Source organism: Miniopterus schreibersii, assembly GCF_964146895.1.
Source record: "Miniopterus schreibersii genome assembly, chromosome: 1".
Lineage (NCBI taxonomy): Eukaryota > Metazoa > Chordata > Mammalia > Chiroptera > Miniopteridae > Miniopterus > Miniopterus schreibersii.
In genome coordinates this window covers 62,504,176-62,522,001 of record NC_138101.1, presented here as the reverse complement: position 1 = coordinate 62,522,001, position 17,826 = coordinate 62,504,176, and the positions used below count along the sequence as shown (strand labels likewise).

General features: G+C 36.0%; 1 protein-coding gene across 1 annotated transcript in view; it reads right to left on the bottom strand.

Annotated features, from left to right (window-relative positions):
- The window catches only part of BANK1 (B cell scaffold protein with ankyrin repeats 1), a 306,359-nt gene that overhangs the window by 49,679 nt on the left and 238,854 nt on the right, over positions 1–17,826 (bottom strand). The window contains exons 9-10 of the mRNA XM_081154901.1: positions 4,210–4,288; positions 151–453 (exon numbers count right to left, since the gene is read on the bottom strand). Of these exons, the coding sequence (XP_081011027.1) occupies positions 151–453; positions 4,210–4,288 (382 nt within the window). The remainder of the gene's footprint in view (positions 1–150; positions 454–4,209; positions 4,289–17,826) is intronic.

Sequence of the window (17,826 nt, the reverse complement as noted above, 5' to 3'; positions counted from 1 at the left end):
AGGCATCCCCTGCCTGATTCCCGGCCCTGGCGTTAAGGCACAGAGCCAAGCCGCCCCAGTGTCGCGGCCGCCCGCCTCCGCCCGACCTGCACACGCTGCGGGCCGTCCGTCAGCCCAAGCCCTTCGCCGCCGCTTGAGCCCTGAGCTTACCCTGCGCGGTGCAGCGCGGCCTCTCCGGCGGCAGGGCGGCCGCGGGGCGCGGCGGGGGCAGAGGCGGCCTGTGGTCGCCCAGGGGCGGCTCCCGCGCGCCGCTGTCCGCGCCGTCCCCGTCCCCGTCCCCGTCGCCGTCGCCGTCCCCGGGGATGAACATGTACAGGTCGTCGTACTGGTCCTCGGCACTCCCGCGGCGCCCCTCGGGCCGGGCGGGCTCGGCGGCGCCTCTCGCCTCGGCGCCCTCGGCGCCCGGCCTGGCCGCCTGGCCCCCGGCGCCGGGACACGCTGGGCTCTGCGGGGCTGTGTATGAAGAAAATCGGATGATTTCACTCAAACGCGCCATCCGGAGGCATCTCCTAGTTTGTAATTTCATGCAGAAGTGGTAGTACTGCTAATAAAACTTTTACGATGTGACATGATGTCGTGGAAAGCTGATAAATGCATAATTTTGGTGAATAGTCATTCTCGGGCTTTTAAAATATTTGCCAAATGAAGAGTTAAAGCTCCGTTATATCTCGCTGCCTCGGTATGGGGCGCACTCGTATGTATAATACTCTGATTCTCTAGAGTTACTGTTCAAGCAGACTCATAGATATGACTGCATTACTGCATTTTTATTAGAAAATAGTATGACTGACATAAGCGATGGAAAAGATAAAGACAGAAAAAAATAAATCTTAATTTGCTTCTAGAACAATGCAACAAAAATAAATCTTTGATTCTTATTTAGTTATCGTTTTACTATATATCAACAGATGGTACTTTCATTCTTGAAAATATTACTTGAGAAAAGTATTAAGGTGTTTTTAGTTTGGAAGGCATCCAAATTACCCATAGCAGGTGCATCTTTCTAAGGCTCAGTTCTCTTGCCTGTAAAAGGTATTCTATCCTGAAATTTAATCAAAGGATCCAAATTCCCTTCATTTAAGAATCATGATTCCAACATTTGTTTTTATACTGTACACAATAAATGCTCTCTAATGACTCAGGAAGAAAAAAAAAAAAAAAAGATATTATAATGCAATAGCTTTAAATCTTAAAAAAGTTGTTTATGTTCTCTTTAGAAAAATTCTGCCCTAAATTAAGGATTCACAAAATTTTAAAACAAAACTTTTGAATCTCTGTATTGCAGGGAATATGTGAATTGTTATTGTCAGTGCAAAAGGAAAGCAAATAATTGTTTTAGAGTGTTGTTAAACTAAAATACAGCTAAAGAAGCCAAAGAGTATAGAAAAAAGGACGACAATATGGCAGTTGCCTGAGGAAGGGGGGGAGGTGGAGGGGGGTATGGGGGGATAAATGGTGATGGACAGAGGCTTGATTTGGGGTGGTCAACATACAATACAGTGTACAGATGTGTTGTAGAACTGTGCACCTGAAACCTGTATAATTTTGTTAGCCAGTTTCACCCCAATAAATTCCATGAAAAGGAAAAAAAATGGGAAAAAAAGAAAAGAAAAAAGCTTTTTTAAATGAAAGGTTACATTGTAGAAAATTTTCAGCAATGAGAAAATCAGTTAGTCGTGTGGAAAAATCGCACCTATGAGGGTACCCCATATTTCTACATGGGATTTTTTTAATTTTTATTTTTCTCTTACGTGAGAAAGGAGAAAGATACAACTGCCAGTACTAGAGATGCAAACCAAGATTCTCTAATTACCAGCCTAGGCAGAGCAGCCAGCCTTTCATTCCTGCAGATCTCTGCACACATCCCATCTTTCTACTTCTAACACCAAACACTGAGCCTGAAATGAAGTAGTCTCTGGAAATGTTGATGGAGTAGATGATGAAATAACTGAAAAGAAACTATTGTTCAGGGCTAGCAAAAGAATTTCACTATGTCTCTCTGGGCAACTTGAACACCAAGTTAGAATTACATTCACACTATAGGAAATTACTTGTAGCCACCCTTCTGCTGTGGTATTCCGTGTTTAAGACTTATGTCTGCACTGTCTAAGCAAGAGAGTCTTCTTGGTTCTTGTCAAATATGCCCAAACCTGGAATCCAACCCTGGAGAGTCAGATAGCGAGTCAGTGGGATTTAGGAAGTTTCATAGCAATGCTTCACTCCCTCTCATGAAAGAGCCTGAGGCCTGAGCCCAGTCACCCTGAATTTCACGTATGAGACAGTCCCAGGTCCAAACTGTTCTATAGGAATGAAATCGCTCTGTACAAATAACTGAAATAATGTTTCCTTACTACAGTTTTTCTGAGGATTAGATGTCATACTGAATATATGGTCATTATTAATCATCACTTTATCATCACTTTTATTTTCATTCAAATAATAATAAAATGGATAACATTAAAACCTCATGTAGTAATGCATTCCTTTAATATTTAGCATTGTTTTGTGTTCTGCAATAAAGTTGAAAGTTTATTGATTTTGCCAAAGTATGTTAGTTAAAGCATTGTATTTAAATTCTTTTGATTTGCAGGTTAGCCTATCATCTGAAAAACTAGTGGTCAATAATGCTTAGCTGAGCTTCAACCGTGCACTGTTAAAAGCGCAAATGCCCTGAGGCAAAAGCGTGCTTGCTGTGTGAGATGTTACAGGGACGTGAACCAGCAGGGAAGGGGTGAGAGACAGGATGAAGATCTAGGGCCTTGTCACTGATGATAAAGATTATAAATATGATGGGCAGGTATTGGAGGGTTTGGAACAGAAAAGTGATTATTAGTTCCTTCATGAAACAGTATATTCGGGTGGCAAATGTGGAAGCTGATACGAGTGGAGTTTCTTAAAAGCCCTGCTATTGACATTTTGGACCAGATGCTCCTGTGCTGTGTGGGGCATGTTCTGTAGCATATTTAGCTGCATTTCTGTTGTCTCTGCTCTCTAAATGCCAGTTGCAAACCTCCCTTCTCAAATCATGGCAATAAAACCATTTCCGTTCAATAAGTCAGTAAAAGACAACTATCATTGGATTTCACTTATATGTGGAATCTAAAGAACAAAATAAAGAAACCACCAAAATTGAAACCGACTCAGAGGCACAGAGAACAATCTAATGGTTGCCAAAGGGGAAAGGGGTTGGAGGACCTTGTGAAGGAGGTGAAGGGGTTGGGAAGTACGGATTGGTAGTTACAAAATAGTCATGGCGACCTAAAGCATAAAGAATATAGTCAATAATATTGTAATAACTATGTATGGTGCCAGGTGGGTACTGAAAATATCCGGGGGAACACTTTGTAAAGTACATGATTGTCTAACCACCATGCTGCACACCTGAAACAAATACAAACTAACACTGAATGTATATAAACTGTGACTGGAAAAAAACCCAGCTCCATTCATTGACAAATATCTTCTTTTGGGGACAGAAAATAGCCCCCCATTGAAAGCCAGGGTGCAACTGCAATACTCCAGGGGGAGCTGATGGCAGCGTCGACTAGGAATAATCACAAAGAAGTGGGAGAAGTGGCTGACAGCTGGCTCTATTTTGAAGGTGGTAAAAAGGTGACAGGTGAGCAGGGTTTGGGGACTGAATGACTAAGGACAGAATCTTGCCTTCCTGGAAGGGGGAAGCCAGCAGGTGGAGTAGGTTGGCAGTGGCAGGAATTAGGGCTTCCAGGTGGGAAATGTGAGGCGGGAGACGCGTATCCGACATGCTGCTGAAGCAAGCTGTCACACACCGGGGGAGGCCGACATCCTGCGCACAGCGACGTATATCTGCAAGACTCTGAATTAGCCTTCAGACACTAGACAGCAGAATTACATCCTATCGCAGCTGAGGAAACTAAGGTCTGAGAACAATGTGGCTTTGTTTAAAAAGAAAAATGAACTGAAAAAACATAGCTGTTAAATAGAATATTTACATCAACCTGACTTGTGTGTTTTCTTTGGGTAGGAAAAACAGGTGTTTGATTATTAAACATTGAACTTAGAAGTATTTAAAATAACAAGATACTTATGTAATATCTGTGCCATATTATAAAGTAGGAGTCATTCAGTTAATTACTTTTTCATTCTCTCTTCAGTCTTACTTTTCCAGTTACATATATGTAATGCAAACATTACATATATACATTATATATAACACATAGGAACACTTACTTGGAAAATATGCAGAAAGTGATGGAAAATCCTCTTCATAGTCATGTTCTGGCTCATTATTTCTACTGATTGTTTGGATCTGAAAAAAATAAATGTAATTTTCAATAATATGCATTAATCTTAATAAATCTGCACTTTACATATACCAAGTGAAAAGCTGGTACATGGAGATGAAAATAAAGCTTGTATTTAAATACTTTAATTTGATTATATCACCTATCTTGTATTTGTGCCATATAGGATTGCTCAGGGACACACAGTATTAAAAGTATAACTGGGTGGGCAATAGAACATCTAAACTAAGCAATAAATTCATTTAAAATGAAACTTATTGCAGCTATAGTACTTTCAGATTCAAAATGATAATCATGGAATTTAGGTATAATAAATAACTCCGAATAAAATTGAACACAACTATTTTTTTTTGAAAACCATGAACCTTATTTTCTTTTAATATTTCTGAATCTTTTTATCTGTTCAAAAGATATTCTTAGTTACATCAAGTATTATAATCCAGTGAAAGACATGAAATTGTAAAGTGGTTTATTTTCCATCTTTAAAAGAAAAAGGAAACTAAATAAGAGAATTTATGTTTGTCCTGCTGAGATCAGTTCCCCTACACTTAGGAGGGAGAGTTACTGAGAAAGGACAGACACCTGTTATTTCTGGAATTGCTAGTCTTTACTTATAATCTCTGAAAGAGACATGGGGTCTACATTCAGGAAACACATTTGTGTTAGTAGAGAAAGCTAAATAATACCGGTGACAGTTCTATTTGTGCAAAAACATCTAGAAAAAGAAATGGAGCCTGGTTGAATTAATGTAGGTCTTATTTTGTCACTATGAACTCCAAGTGATAATTCAAATGACTTATGTTTTTGTTCTTAATAAAACTGATTGAAATAGCTAAGTTACTTGCTCTGCATTTGGACTGTCCCTGTAAAAATTAAAAGCATCCATATTAAAGTATTATTAATTTTATAGCAGCCTTGGTGTGCAAGAATACTTAGCCTACATATTGACTTCAATAATTTGGTTTGTCACCCATTTTAAATTATATTTTTCCATTGGTGGACTCAATCAAATGATAACATGAAAATCATGTAACTTTACTAGGGAGATTGACATGTTGATTGATACTTGTATGCTTTGGTATTGAAATAATTATTTAATATAGCCATTCATTCTTTCCAATTAGCCCAACCTCTGTATTTCATAAGGTAGATAATATATTAAAAAATTCATAACACTCTTAAATCATATCAAGAAAGTTTTTGCTAATTGAAAAACAGGAATGGTTTTCAAAGATTTCAGGAATTATGTAAATTTTTTCTATATACTATTCACAAGCTTAGACATTATAAGCCCAAGATCAGTGTGAATTAATAAAAAACAAAACTGTGAGCAAGTGTGTTTTATAGGTGTAGGTGTGTCAGCTGAGGTGGAAGCTTAATGGAATCATTTTTGGGGGAATCATTTTTATGTCATAACTTAAGCTATATGACATTTGTACAAACAAGCAAGCTCCAAAATGTCTTGAAGGAAATAGCTTTCAAATAAAAAAAAAAAATAGCAGAGTTTGACTGATTTGAGCACTTTCATAAATCTTATATAAAATTGATATTTTGTATAGTCAGGCTATGCAGAAAGTAAATGTTTTTCAGAAATAAAAGGATCTTTAGAAATATTTACACTAAAGAACAAGTGTTTACTTGAGTTTCTTATATTTACAATCATGTTTATTTTGAAAAATATAATGTCTAGTGATATAGTAATAACTGTCTAATAAGATCAATGATGGCTTCAAAGACAAGTACGATGGAACCTGACATCCAATTACTTTAATATTTGGCTGTGTGGTGCAGTGGAGAGAGTTTGGATTTTTAAGTCAATCTAAGAACAAATTATATCTCTATTCTTTATTAACTATGCAATTGGCCAAGATGCTTTATTCCAAATCTCAATATTTTATCCTGCAAAATTTGGATAGTAATATCTATGTCATCAATTTGGTGGGAGGGTTAAATTAGAATAATGTAAACAAAACACATATCACATCTAATGAGTAAGTGCTCATTAAGTGTAATCTGCATATGTTAGATGTTCCTTCATCATACAAAATAGAGATCTACATTTAAAAAAGAACAGTGACCACATTGGTTTGATGGGGAATCATCAATATGTACCAATAACTATTTAACCTATGTCTTCTCAACTGCATGCCTCTAGAAGTTCTGCTGTAACAGGGAAAGGACTGTAATATTAACTTCCAATCTAATAAGACTGTGGCAGTATGCTTTTGTTATTAAAAATACCTCTATAATTGCTGAGCTAATAGAGATGATAAGAGTCAGGGAATAAGACATATTTAATTCTTTAATAACTTTTTTTTCCTAGAGCTGGAACCTGACTTTATTTGTTAATTTATCAAATATTTAGACAGAACTACTATCTAAATATTCTATTAGCAATTCAGAAAAAATAAGTTAAAAAAAAAGATGCAATTCCTCCTCTCAAAAATATATTTTTAATTGGGAAAGGAAGAAAAATAATAAAATAATTAGAATACAGTATTTTATTTATTGCACTATAATAAACTCAGTTCTTACAGGTGAAATAAAGAATTAAGAAATAATCAGATAAAGCAAAGTTTTACTTATTTGCTTGTTGGGTGAGGAGATTTGGTTAAAAATATTCTTAGAGGGTAGACGGTATAATGCTAAGTGAAGTAAGTCAGACAAAAAAAGATAAACACTGTATGATTTCACATATATGTAGCATCTTAAAACAAAACAATACAAATGAACAAACAATACAAAGATAGACTCAGTGAAACAGAGAACAAAGTGACAGTTGCCAGAGGGGATGGATGTAAAGGTGAAGTGGAATATAGTCAACAATAATGTGAAAAATTTGCACGCTGATAGATGGTTACTAGGTTTAGTGTGGTATTCACATCATAAGATATAGAAATGTTGAATCACTGTGTTGTACACATGAAACAAATATAATTTTGTATGAAATAATAAAAAAATTTATCTTGACATCTGCCTAATTCTCAATTCTTTAAATGAAAAATCTAGCATAAACAATAAAATCTATTAGTTAAAATGCTCAATGTAATAGTCCAACCCATCGAGAGTCTGTGAAGCACACAATGTTTAATAAAATTAAAATCATTTATTATAAAAGAAAAACTAAAAAGAAAACTTTGTTGACTGAGGTATATAAAGCTGCTCATGGCTTTGGCACCTAATATTGTAAAATTTGATCATGGTATCCTGATTTTTGAGGGAGTGAATAAAAATAATCTTCACACAGCAATTATTTCCATCTTTTTATGAGATTCTGCAGATATTGTAATTAGCCCAACTCTTACCCAACTTTCCACTGTTTTAATCATAAGTGATTTTACCACCTTTAAAGCATATAACAGTCTGTGGAATGAGAATACAAAGATTCATATATGTTTAAACAATAACAAATTGACCCTGTAATATTTCATATATTACCCAAAATGAATGCACTGGGCTGCAGAATCTGAGATAAGACTTCGATTGAAACAATAAAGATTATTCTTACTACATGTTCTGAATAGTAATCGATGTTATACTAAAGCCATGATAAACAGCCAACATAGAGTCTCAAAAAAATTTTCAAGGGCACACTGTAGAAATATATATCTTAGCTCTCATTATATCTTTTAAAAGAATTTATTTTTCTTTGGGCCATCTAGGAATATAGTTCAAAAGTATATTCATATAGTTTCTTATCAAAGTTTCTTTTTTATATTACAGGATTTAGATCCCAAATTTAAAACTAAATAGGAAAATCCCTGAAAACGGTTCATGGAAGTTTCAACCAAAGTCACTGATGAGGGGAATTACAGTGGAATTGTGTGAATTCACACTGGACTGAAGGCTCTTGGAGAGAAAAATGGATTGAAGAATGGAAGGCAAAATGCACAGAGTTCCCTTTCAGGAACTGTGATGTGAAGAGGGTCATAGGACAACTGTGCTTAGGTTTGTTTTTCAAAAAATAAAGATGTCAGCAGAAGAGTGCTTTACTGTAGACAAGGGCTCTGGAAATGGCAAGTGTAACATCCAGAGTACAGGTGCACAAAAAACTGTAGTAGGCAAAGTGAGATACACAAATATGAAAATTTCATAACCCCAAACCTCAGTTTAAAATTAGTGGGGAAGAGAAGGAATGTAGATAAGGCAAAATGGAACAAGCTTTGGAAATATGCACATCCTTGAAAAATGCCGTAAGATAGAGAGAAACATGCGATCATGTCCATTGCGTTAATGGAGCAGAGAACATTTCAGAGTAGGTGGTATTCAATCTGAGTGTTAAAGGACAAGTATAATCTGTAAAAAAGAAGGGATGGAGCAAATTCTTGGTCGATAGGGGAGCATGACAGAAGCAGCAGGATGACTTGGTGAATGGTTCATGGTGGGTTTAATTAGGTTACATGGAGGAATACATGTGAACGTCAGGATGGGGTGGTGCATTCAGGTTTTATTTTATAGTTTTAAATGCTTTTTATATGTAATTATCTTCTAAGAAGTGAGGAGTAGCATGTTTCTGCCTGTATGTTTGAAAAATAATTCCAACAACAGTGGGCGAGAGGGAGAGGGGGTTATTTTAATAGTCAAGGCAAAGGGAGGATGGTGAAAGAAAAAATTTAATGGAAAAAGCAGATTTAAGAAATACCAAAGAGATGGGATAGACAAGACTTTTTACAGCTTCAGTGTCAAAGGCTGAAGGCCAAAGATAAAATGGGACTATGTTAAGTTTTTGTTTAGCATAATGACATCTGGTAACCAGTCCTAAGGCTTAATACACTCTTTTATTACAACCCTCCTCCAGAGAACTCTTGCCATTTAGGGCTGAGGACACATGTATCCCTCCATGTAACCTAATTAAACCCACCATGAACCACTCACCAAGTCATCCTGCTGCTTCTGTCATGCTCCCCTATCGACCAAGAATTTGCTCCATCCCTTCTTTTTTACAGATTATCCAGAGAACACCTTTTCTATGCAACTTGAGATGAGAGTTTGAGGTCAAGATATAATGTCAACATTCTTGGAAATCCTTTGCACTGCTTCATGCAACACTTGGAAATATATATTGAAGTGGGTCTATAGATATTAAACGGCGAGTATTTCAAATTTTTTATAAAGTTAAGTAGTTTACCAACTTGAGAAAATGGAAGACAGTTAATAGTAGGATGGCCAAATAAGCTATTAATTTGATCAACAAGACTTTTAACTGTGAAAATAGCTAGAGTGAAATTGCAGAATAACTAAGCACAAAGTTCTAATTAGGTTATAAAGATAGAAGAGCTCAGATGCAAGCAATTGCATACCAAACTATAAATTACATTTAATCAAATCTTACTGTATTTCTTTCTAAAAAATGAAAAGATTTCAAACAGTTTACCATGAAGTTAAATGTATTAATTAGGTACTAGGTGCTTGTGAACAATATATAGACTGAAAACAAAAACTATATACTTGTTTCCACCATTTAAAAATGAAGTTAGCTGGGCGTGGCTCAGCTGTTGAGCATCGACCTAGGATCCAGGAGATTGTGGGTCGATTCCCGGTCAGGGCACATGCCCAGGTTGTGGGCTCGATCCCCAGTCGGGGGCGTACAGGGGGCAGCTGATTAATGACTCTCTCATCATTAAAGTTTCTCTCTCTCGCTCCCCCTCTCCCTTCCTCTATCTGAAATCAATAAAGACATATTTTTAAAAAATGAAGTTAGATGGTGGAGAGACAGCAGAAAGAAGGGACATAGTAAAAGAGAGAAAAAATGTCAGAGATAGGAGTATATAATAACATAAGTCAAAGGTAAAAACTAAGAGCAGAGAATCACTTTTTTAAAAAATGTTTTTATTTATTTTAGAGAGAGGAGAAAGGGGAGAGAGAAACATTGATAGATTGCCTCCCTAATGCACCCCAGCCAGGGATCAAACCTTCAACCTGGCTATGTGCCCTGATCAGGAATTGAACCGGTGATTTTTGGGTGCATGGGAGGACACTCAACCAACTAAGCCATACCAGCCAGGGCCAGAGAATCATTCTTAATTAACTTTCCTCAATTTCAGAATGGAATTCAGAACTCAACTAAAGGATCTTGAAGAAGAATTAGTTTCTGGTACAGGAGACTTTACTAACTCATGCAATAAGTTAGCTCCTTACTATGTAGCCTAGACATGCCATCTAACATTTTAAATCATGATAAATTATCAATAACCTTGGTTCATCAGTCAATAAATATTTATTGAATGTTTTTCATGTACATAAGGCTAGGCAAGTTTCCAGTATGTACACAAAATATATAACATATCTTCCTAGGATTCTGAATATGTAGCTAGGGAAATAAAAGTAAAATTCATGAAACAACTGTAGTCTCTTAAGTGTTTGGTTTGACTAAAGAGTGCAATAGAAGCTAAGAAGAATTAAATTATTCTAAGTTGGAATAACTAGAGCTGGAATTTGAAGTATGGATAGAATTTGAGAGATAAATCTTAAATACAGTCCTAGCAATTAATGCTTGCTTTTTGACTTAATGGATGAATAAACAATAAATGAACTGGTAAAGAGGAAAGAATGTGGATATTCTTGGTAAAGAGAATGGTGCCAGCAAAGCAAGATTGATTAGGTCATAGGCAAAGGGCAAAGAGCAAAGCTACCCAACCAAAGAAGCAGGTGAATTTTGGGGCAAATATGTGAATTTTGAAAGGAAGAGTGGAGTAAACATTTGCTTTTCATACCCCAGCTGCAGAGTATTGAAAATATCTCTAGATGATGGTGACGATAATGATTACAATTTTTATCAAATATCCCATCTATAAATACATATAGGTTATAGAGGTTAAGAATTTGAACCCAGAAGTATTGTCAGACAGATCTGGATTCAAATCTTATGCTTCCACTTATTACCTACATGAGCTTAAACATGTTCTTCTCTCTTGGTCTCTCTGGATGTAAAAATAAGCATGAACGTACCTTACCTCACAAGGTGACTGTGAAAATTCAATAAGAAAATACATACCAAATAGCACAGAGCTTGGCACATAGGAAGCACTCTATTATCTCTATTATCATCATTGTTTTATTACTGGACAAATTTTCATGTTGCCTTATTTTTTCAAATTACTAAAATTTGTCTATGCCATAATTTATATTCAGTTATAAGACTAAATGAAGATCAGTTGTGTTTAACTTGGAATATAAAGAATAAATATACAGCCCTTCAAATAGTGTGTGTTTTTTCATAGCTTACAATGATTTAAAAAATTTATCTCTATTTTTAAGAGTGAGGAATCTCAAAACAGATGTGATGATGGGTCAAGGCTGGGCCAATTAAGCTAATAGAAATTAAGCATCATTCCTGGGTATGACTGTGTAGTTTGTACAGTGGGATTCTCCCGGGGCACCATTCCCATAAACTACGATATGTAAGGCACCCTAAGGGCTGGATGTCAGCAGGATTGGTGAGAAGAGAGGTCTCTCAAATAATTCTATAGTGTTTAATTCTCAAATGTCTTACATTTGCTTTTACAATCTTGATATTACAACAAGGATTTGTTTAGGCTAATATTAAAACTAGTTTGCCTTCTTCCAGCATAAAATGATATGAGGGAGGACAGGTAAGAATTCAGAAGGGTGTTTCCTACCTGGTGCGCCAAGAGCAGGGAAAGAGAAATTGGTCGTGAATGAGGTACAAAGTATAAAGGTGAGAAGTCAAAAACTGATGAAAGAACAAGACTTTAATGAACCATGAACCTATGATTGCTGCATTTATTACCTTAACTCTGATTTCCTAGTCCTATAACAAGAACAAAAGCATATACCTAATACCAGCAAAAAGCTCTGCTATTGGCAATCATAAAATCTTGAAATCAGTTTTAGCTTCAAAAGCATAAGTCAAAAAGGTAAACTTCTGTAAAGGAAACACAAAATGCCACTATGTTGAAAGTATAAGTAATTATACTGTTCTGAATACTCCAGTCAAATTTAAAAAAAAGATTTCATTTGGAGGAAAACTAAATAAAAACTAAATAATAGATGGATTTACATGTTTCCAAATTAAGACACTGGACTTAGTGAAGAGGTAGTCAGGTTTATATTTATGTTGGCTGTTACTAAGAGCTATTTTTTCTTTTTCTTTTTTCTGAGCCTTTGATGATTTGACCGAGAGTCAAAAAAACCAAATGGAAAAAAACCAAGCCGAGTAATAAAAGGTTAGCATTGTCATCATCACAGTTGTTGGACATTTCATTTATCTAAAAACAGAGGAGCAAGTGGTTTCTAAAATCCAGGCCAAAAGCAAGTATAAAATACCACTTAGAGACCCAGTAATTTCCCATGAAGATTATACTCTTTAGTTGTTAGACAAGTGTTATTTAACAAATGAAACAAAAGACCTTTAAGTTTATATTATTACTCTCAGAAAATAAGTGGTTTTGAAAAATTAAATAGAAGGATCTCAAAGCTTGTATTGTTGCTAATCTACTCATTACCATTAGGTATTTACAGGGCCAAAATAATCCCTAGATTCCAAATACAGAATAAGAAAATTCAGTTCTATTCATCAGAGCATTTAAATCATGAAAGATCAATAGCCAGAGAAGGTGAATCATAAATTATTACAGATATGTTGAGATAATAAAATCTCTAACCTCAAGCCTTCAATTTGATGTCAGGTGACAATTTAGGAGAGGTTGTTCCTATGGTAAAATGTCACTACAGATAAAAGTATATAAAAATTCTATATTGCATTCAATATTACTTTTTAATATACTGCAATGCACTATAATACTCTAAGTATTTCTTCCCATTTAAAAATTTTACATTTAAATTGTGGAGTTTAACTAGTAAAGCTATCAATGTCATTTAGTAGCAGAGTAGCATCTCATAACCAGAGAAACATGGTGAATAGTTTTGCTTATTAAAAGCCACCATTTCAGTCCATCCCAGTTTACCAGATTCTACTCAAATCAATCAGCACATGACCTTTTACCATTCCGCCTAACTGTGATGACTACATTGGCAAGATGTACACTCTTAGATCTTACCTAAATGCAGACCTATTTAAGATGATGTATTATAAACTTGTACACTTGAAACCTGTATAATTTTATTAACCAATGTCACCCCAATAAATTCAACGAAAATTTAAAAAAGGAACATTATACAAAAATGCATTTTTATGTACCAAAGACAACCTAAAACTATACTAAAATATATTTGATATATTGATAGGAGAACAATACTGGTTGAAAGTAAATTTGTGTTGCGTTTAAGGTAACATAAAATGGAAAAATTTTGTGGTAGAAGAAACAACATTGTTGTATATTAAGGAAATATACTTTCCCATACCCTCATATAACATCAAAATAGAAGAGAATCAATAAAACCAATAAGCTCACTTCGGAAGAAAAACATAATTTTCTTTAGCCCAGAATTCTGAAAGCTTTTAACTTGTAATAATAAAATAAATTTTATTTTATGTGGGCCCCAACCAAGACATTAACAGTGTTGCTTTTTATATTCTACAATTACTGAAAAATGAGCCTCATTTCACTCCATTCTGCCACTGAGAATAGCAAACTTTCTTGCTGTGAAGTAGCAGCTTAGCATTTTTAAACTTCAAGTGATTTATTTGGCAGATTTCAGTCACTTGTGAAAATAATTCCTAATCTTTATATTCATAGCCTAAAGGAAGTCAGGACTAGTCAAATGGAAATCAGGGTACACCTAATATTCATTTTCCTTTGGAAGTAACTCCATGAGTACGTAACTTTGCATGAAGTTTAAATAAATTTGCCTAATACAGTTTATTTTCAGCTATACCTTTCTTTAAATATCTTTTGAAAGGGATTTTTCTGGTTCAGAATGTAGACAATTATTTATTTCCAAATGGCAGGCCATGAGATCTGACTGAAGAATGGTTTCAGAAAGTGATATATAAAGTTTAAAACACTTTCTTTAAATTAAAAATAAATTCCCCATAAATATGGTCAACTCATCTTTGACAATAAAACAAAGGCAATACAATGGAGAAAAGATAGTGTCTTCAAAAACTGGCCCTGGAACAACTGACATTCACATGTAAAAAAACCAAACCAAATCAAACCCCCAAAAAGGAATCTAGACACAGACCTCATACCCTTCACAAAAATGGATCAATGACATAAATATAAAATGTGAAACTATAAAACTCATAGGAGATAACATAGGAAGAACCTAGGCGACCCTGGGTATTGCAATGACTCTTTAGATACAACACCAAAGTCATGATCCATGAAAAAACTAGTTGATAAACTGGATTTCATTAAAAATACTTCTGTGAAAGACAACATCAAGAGAATTACAAGACAAGCCACAGATTGAGAGAAAATATTTGCAAAAGACATATCTGATAAAGGACAGTTATACAAAATAAAGGGTAGGGCAAATGTAGGTTTACAGTTGTTTGTATGGAAAATAATACAATAATTAATAAATAACAATACAAGAATAAGCTCTGTGTTTGGCATACTCACAACTGCAAACCTACTTTTGCCCCACTCTGTATACAAAAATATTTAAAATGCAACAATAAGAAAATAAAAATCTGATTACAAATGGATCAAAGATCTTAATAGACACCTCACTAAATAGGGTATACGGGTGGTAAACAAGCATATGAAATGATGTCCCACATGATATATCATCAGAAAAATAAAAATTACAATGAGACAATACTACATACATATTAGAATGGCCAAAATCCAGAACGCTGAAAACACCAAACAAAGACTTTGACAAAGATGTGGAGCAACACAAACTTTCATTCATTGCTACTGAAAATGCAAAATGATACAGCCACTTTGGAATGCAGCTTAGCAGTTTCTTACAAAATTGAACATACTCTTACCACCCACTAGAGCAATCTCACTCCTTGATTTTCAACCAAAGGAGTTGAAAGTTTATGTCCATACAAAAACCTGCACATGGGTGTTTATAGCTGCTTTATTGATAATTGACAAAACTTGAAAGCAACCAAGATGTCCTTCGGTAGGTGAATGGATCAAGTGTGGTGCATTCCAATAAGAGAATGTCATTCAGTGATAAAAAGACATGAGCAATCAATCAGGCCATGGGAAGACACGGGAAACCTTAAGAGTATATTACTGAGAGGGGCCAATGTAAAAAGGCTACATACTGTACAATTCCAAATTATAACATTCTTGAAAAGGCCAAATTATGGAGACAATAAAAAGATCAGTGGTTACTAGGAGTGAGGTAGGGAAAGAGATGAATAGTCAGAGAACAGAGGATTTTTAAGGCAGAGAAACACTCTGTGTGATATTATAATAATAAATGTATGTTACTATACTTTTGTCCAAACCTATCAGATAGACAACGTTAAGAGTAAACACTAAGGTAACCTTCGGACTTTGGGTGATTGATTTGTCAATGTAGGTTCATCCTTGGTAAATGTACCATTCTGGTGAGTAACATTGATAATGGGGTGGTTATTTAAGTGTAAAGGCCAGGTATGTATGAGACCTTTATGTAACTTCCTCTCAATTTAGTTGTAAACCTAAAACTGTTCTAAAAAATGAAGTCTATAAATAAAGTCTGTAAATAAAATTTATTTATAAAGTCTACAAATAAAATAAAAAAGAAATCCATATGCCTTAGATAATGAATTGAATGTTATTTGTTTTGTGTGAAAGTGTCTCTAAAACTGTTTAGGGTAAAATTCTATAAAAATCAACAATGTCTTAGCACCTGTAAATATAATTATTGACACAAGATCAACTAGCTTTCTAGTATTACATATTAATAGTATGTGTAGATATTTGAACCCCTTTACATTGTTATGGATCATGTAATTAAACAGTAAGATAATAAATTAGTTACTTTATCTGAGATTTGCATTTATTAACAGCTGAGCCAAGTGAGTGAATAAAAATTTAAATTTTATACCCTGTGCTTGTGGACATTTTGAAGTTTTATAAAGGTATATTCCTTAGCAAAAAGTTTAATTGCTTAGAAATTAATGGAAGCAATTATAACTCAGTTTAGGCAAAATTTAATATCTAGAGAATTACAACAATTGCATAAGGACTTTATTTTTATTTTTTTTTAAATATTTTTATTGACTTATTTAAAAAAAATTTTAAATTATTATTTTTATATTTTTTATTGATTTTGGAAAGAGGAAGGGAGAGGGAGAGATAGAAACATCAATGATGAGTCATTGATTGGCACACCCCTGCTGGGGATAGAACCTCCATCTCCTGGATCATAGGTAGATGCTCAATCACTGAGCCATGCCAGTAGGGCTTTTATTGATTTTTAGAGAGCGAAAGGGAGACGGAGAGAGAGATAGAAACATCGATGAGAGAGGAACATTGATTGTCTGCCTCCTGCACGTCCCCTACTGGGAAATGGGCCGGCAACCGGGGCATGTGCCCTGACCTGAATCGAACTGGTGACCTCTTGGTTCATGGGGTTGACATGCAACCACTGAGCCACAGCAACTGGGCAGGGCTTAACTTTTTAACTTACTTATTTAAAAACATTTATTCAGAACCCATTAAATATTAGAAACTAGGTTAGACAATAGAAATATAAAGGGAGGAGGGAAGTTGGTGGTACTCTGAAAAGAAGCAGAGCATCCTTGCTTCTAGCCACAGACTGGATTTACAGCTAAAATACTGCATAGCCAGCTTGTAAAAACAAGAGAAATATACCTGAGTGGACATATTTCAAGTAAGGAGCACTGAAAAATATCATAGAGTCTGGTAAGAAAGGGGGTAGGTAGAAAGGGGGAGTCTCCCTGAAGCCAGTGCTGGTGTCTGAGCCCAGAGGGCTAGAGGCTGCAAAGCTCCCTCCCCTTGGGAGTGTGTACTGGCATCCAAAAGCTGTGATCTCAAACCCGGAGCAGAGGAGAAGGGAAGGAGAGCCCGTGCGCAGAGGGCAGAAGGACCCAGGGGAACAGTGTGCCTGTGAGGAGGAGACTGCACCTTCCTAGTGAAACAATGTGCCTAATGGTGGCAACTGGGACAGGAGAGTTTCACCCCAGGTACTGACTGCAGGAGAGGCTGTCCCCAGGGTGTGGTTTCTGAATAGAAAGGGGCCAGAGGGCTGCACTCAGTAGCAACCTAAAGGGACCCTCTGCCTTCCTGTAAGGCATTGTATAGAACCCCGGAAAGCATTTTAACTGTGTGGCACGTGAAAGGGGAAGAGAACCCTCCCCCTGCCAGAGAGGGACCAGAGACACCAGCAGGGGCAGGTAGGGACTCCAGCTGCTGGAGCTGCCAGTGGGGTGAATCAGAGTTTTGACCTGTTCTGAGGGGAGCCAGGATAGCTTGCAAGGAGCTGCCCCAGCTTTACTAAGATCAGCTGTGCAGAAGATCTGTATGGGGCTGACTTTGTGACCCCTCCAGCTTGGTTCCGAGGCGCCAGGGCACCTGAAACTCGTAGGGTGGGTTCTCTGCCTATTTGTTGCTTTGTGCATTTTTGAGTTTTTGATTGCTGAATGGGCATCTACCTTCCTGGCTTGCACTGGGGAGACAGACCAGCAAAAGCTGGGATTTGTGTC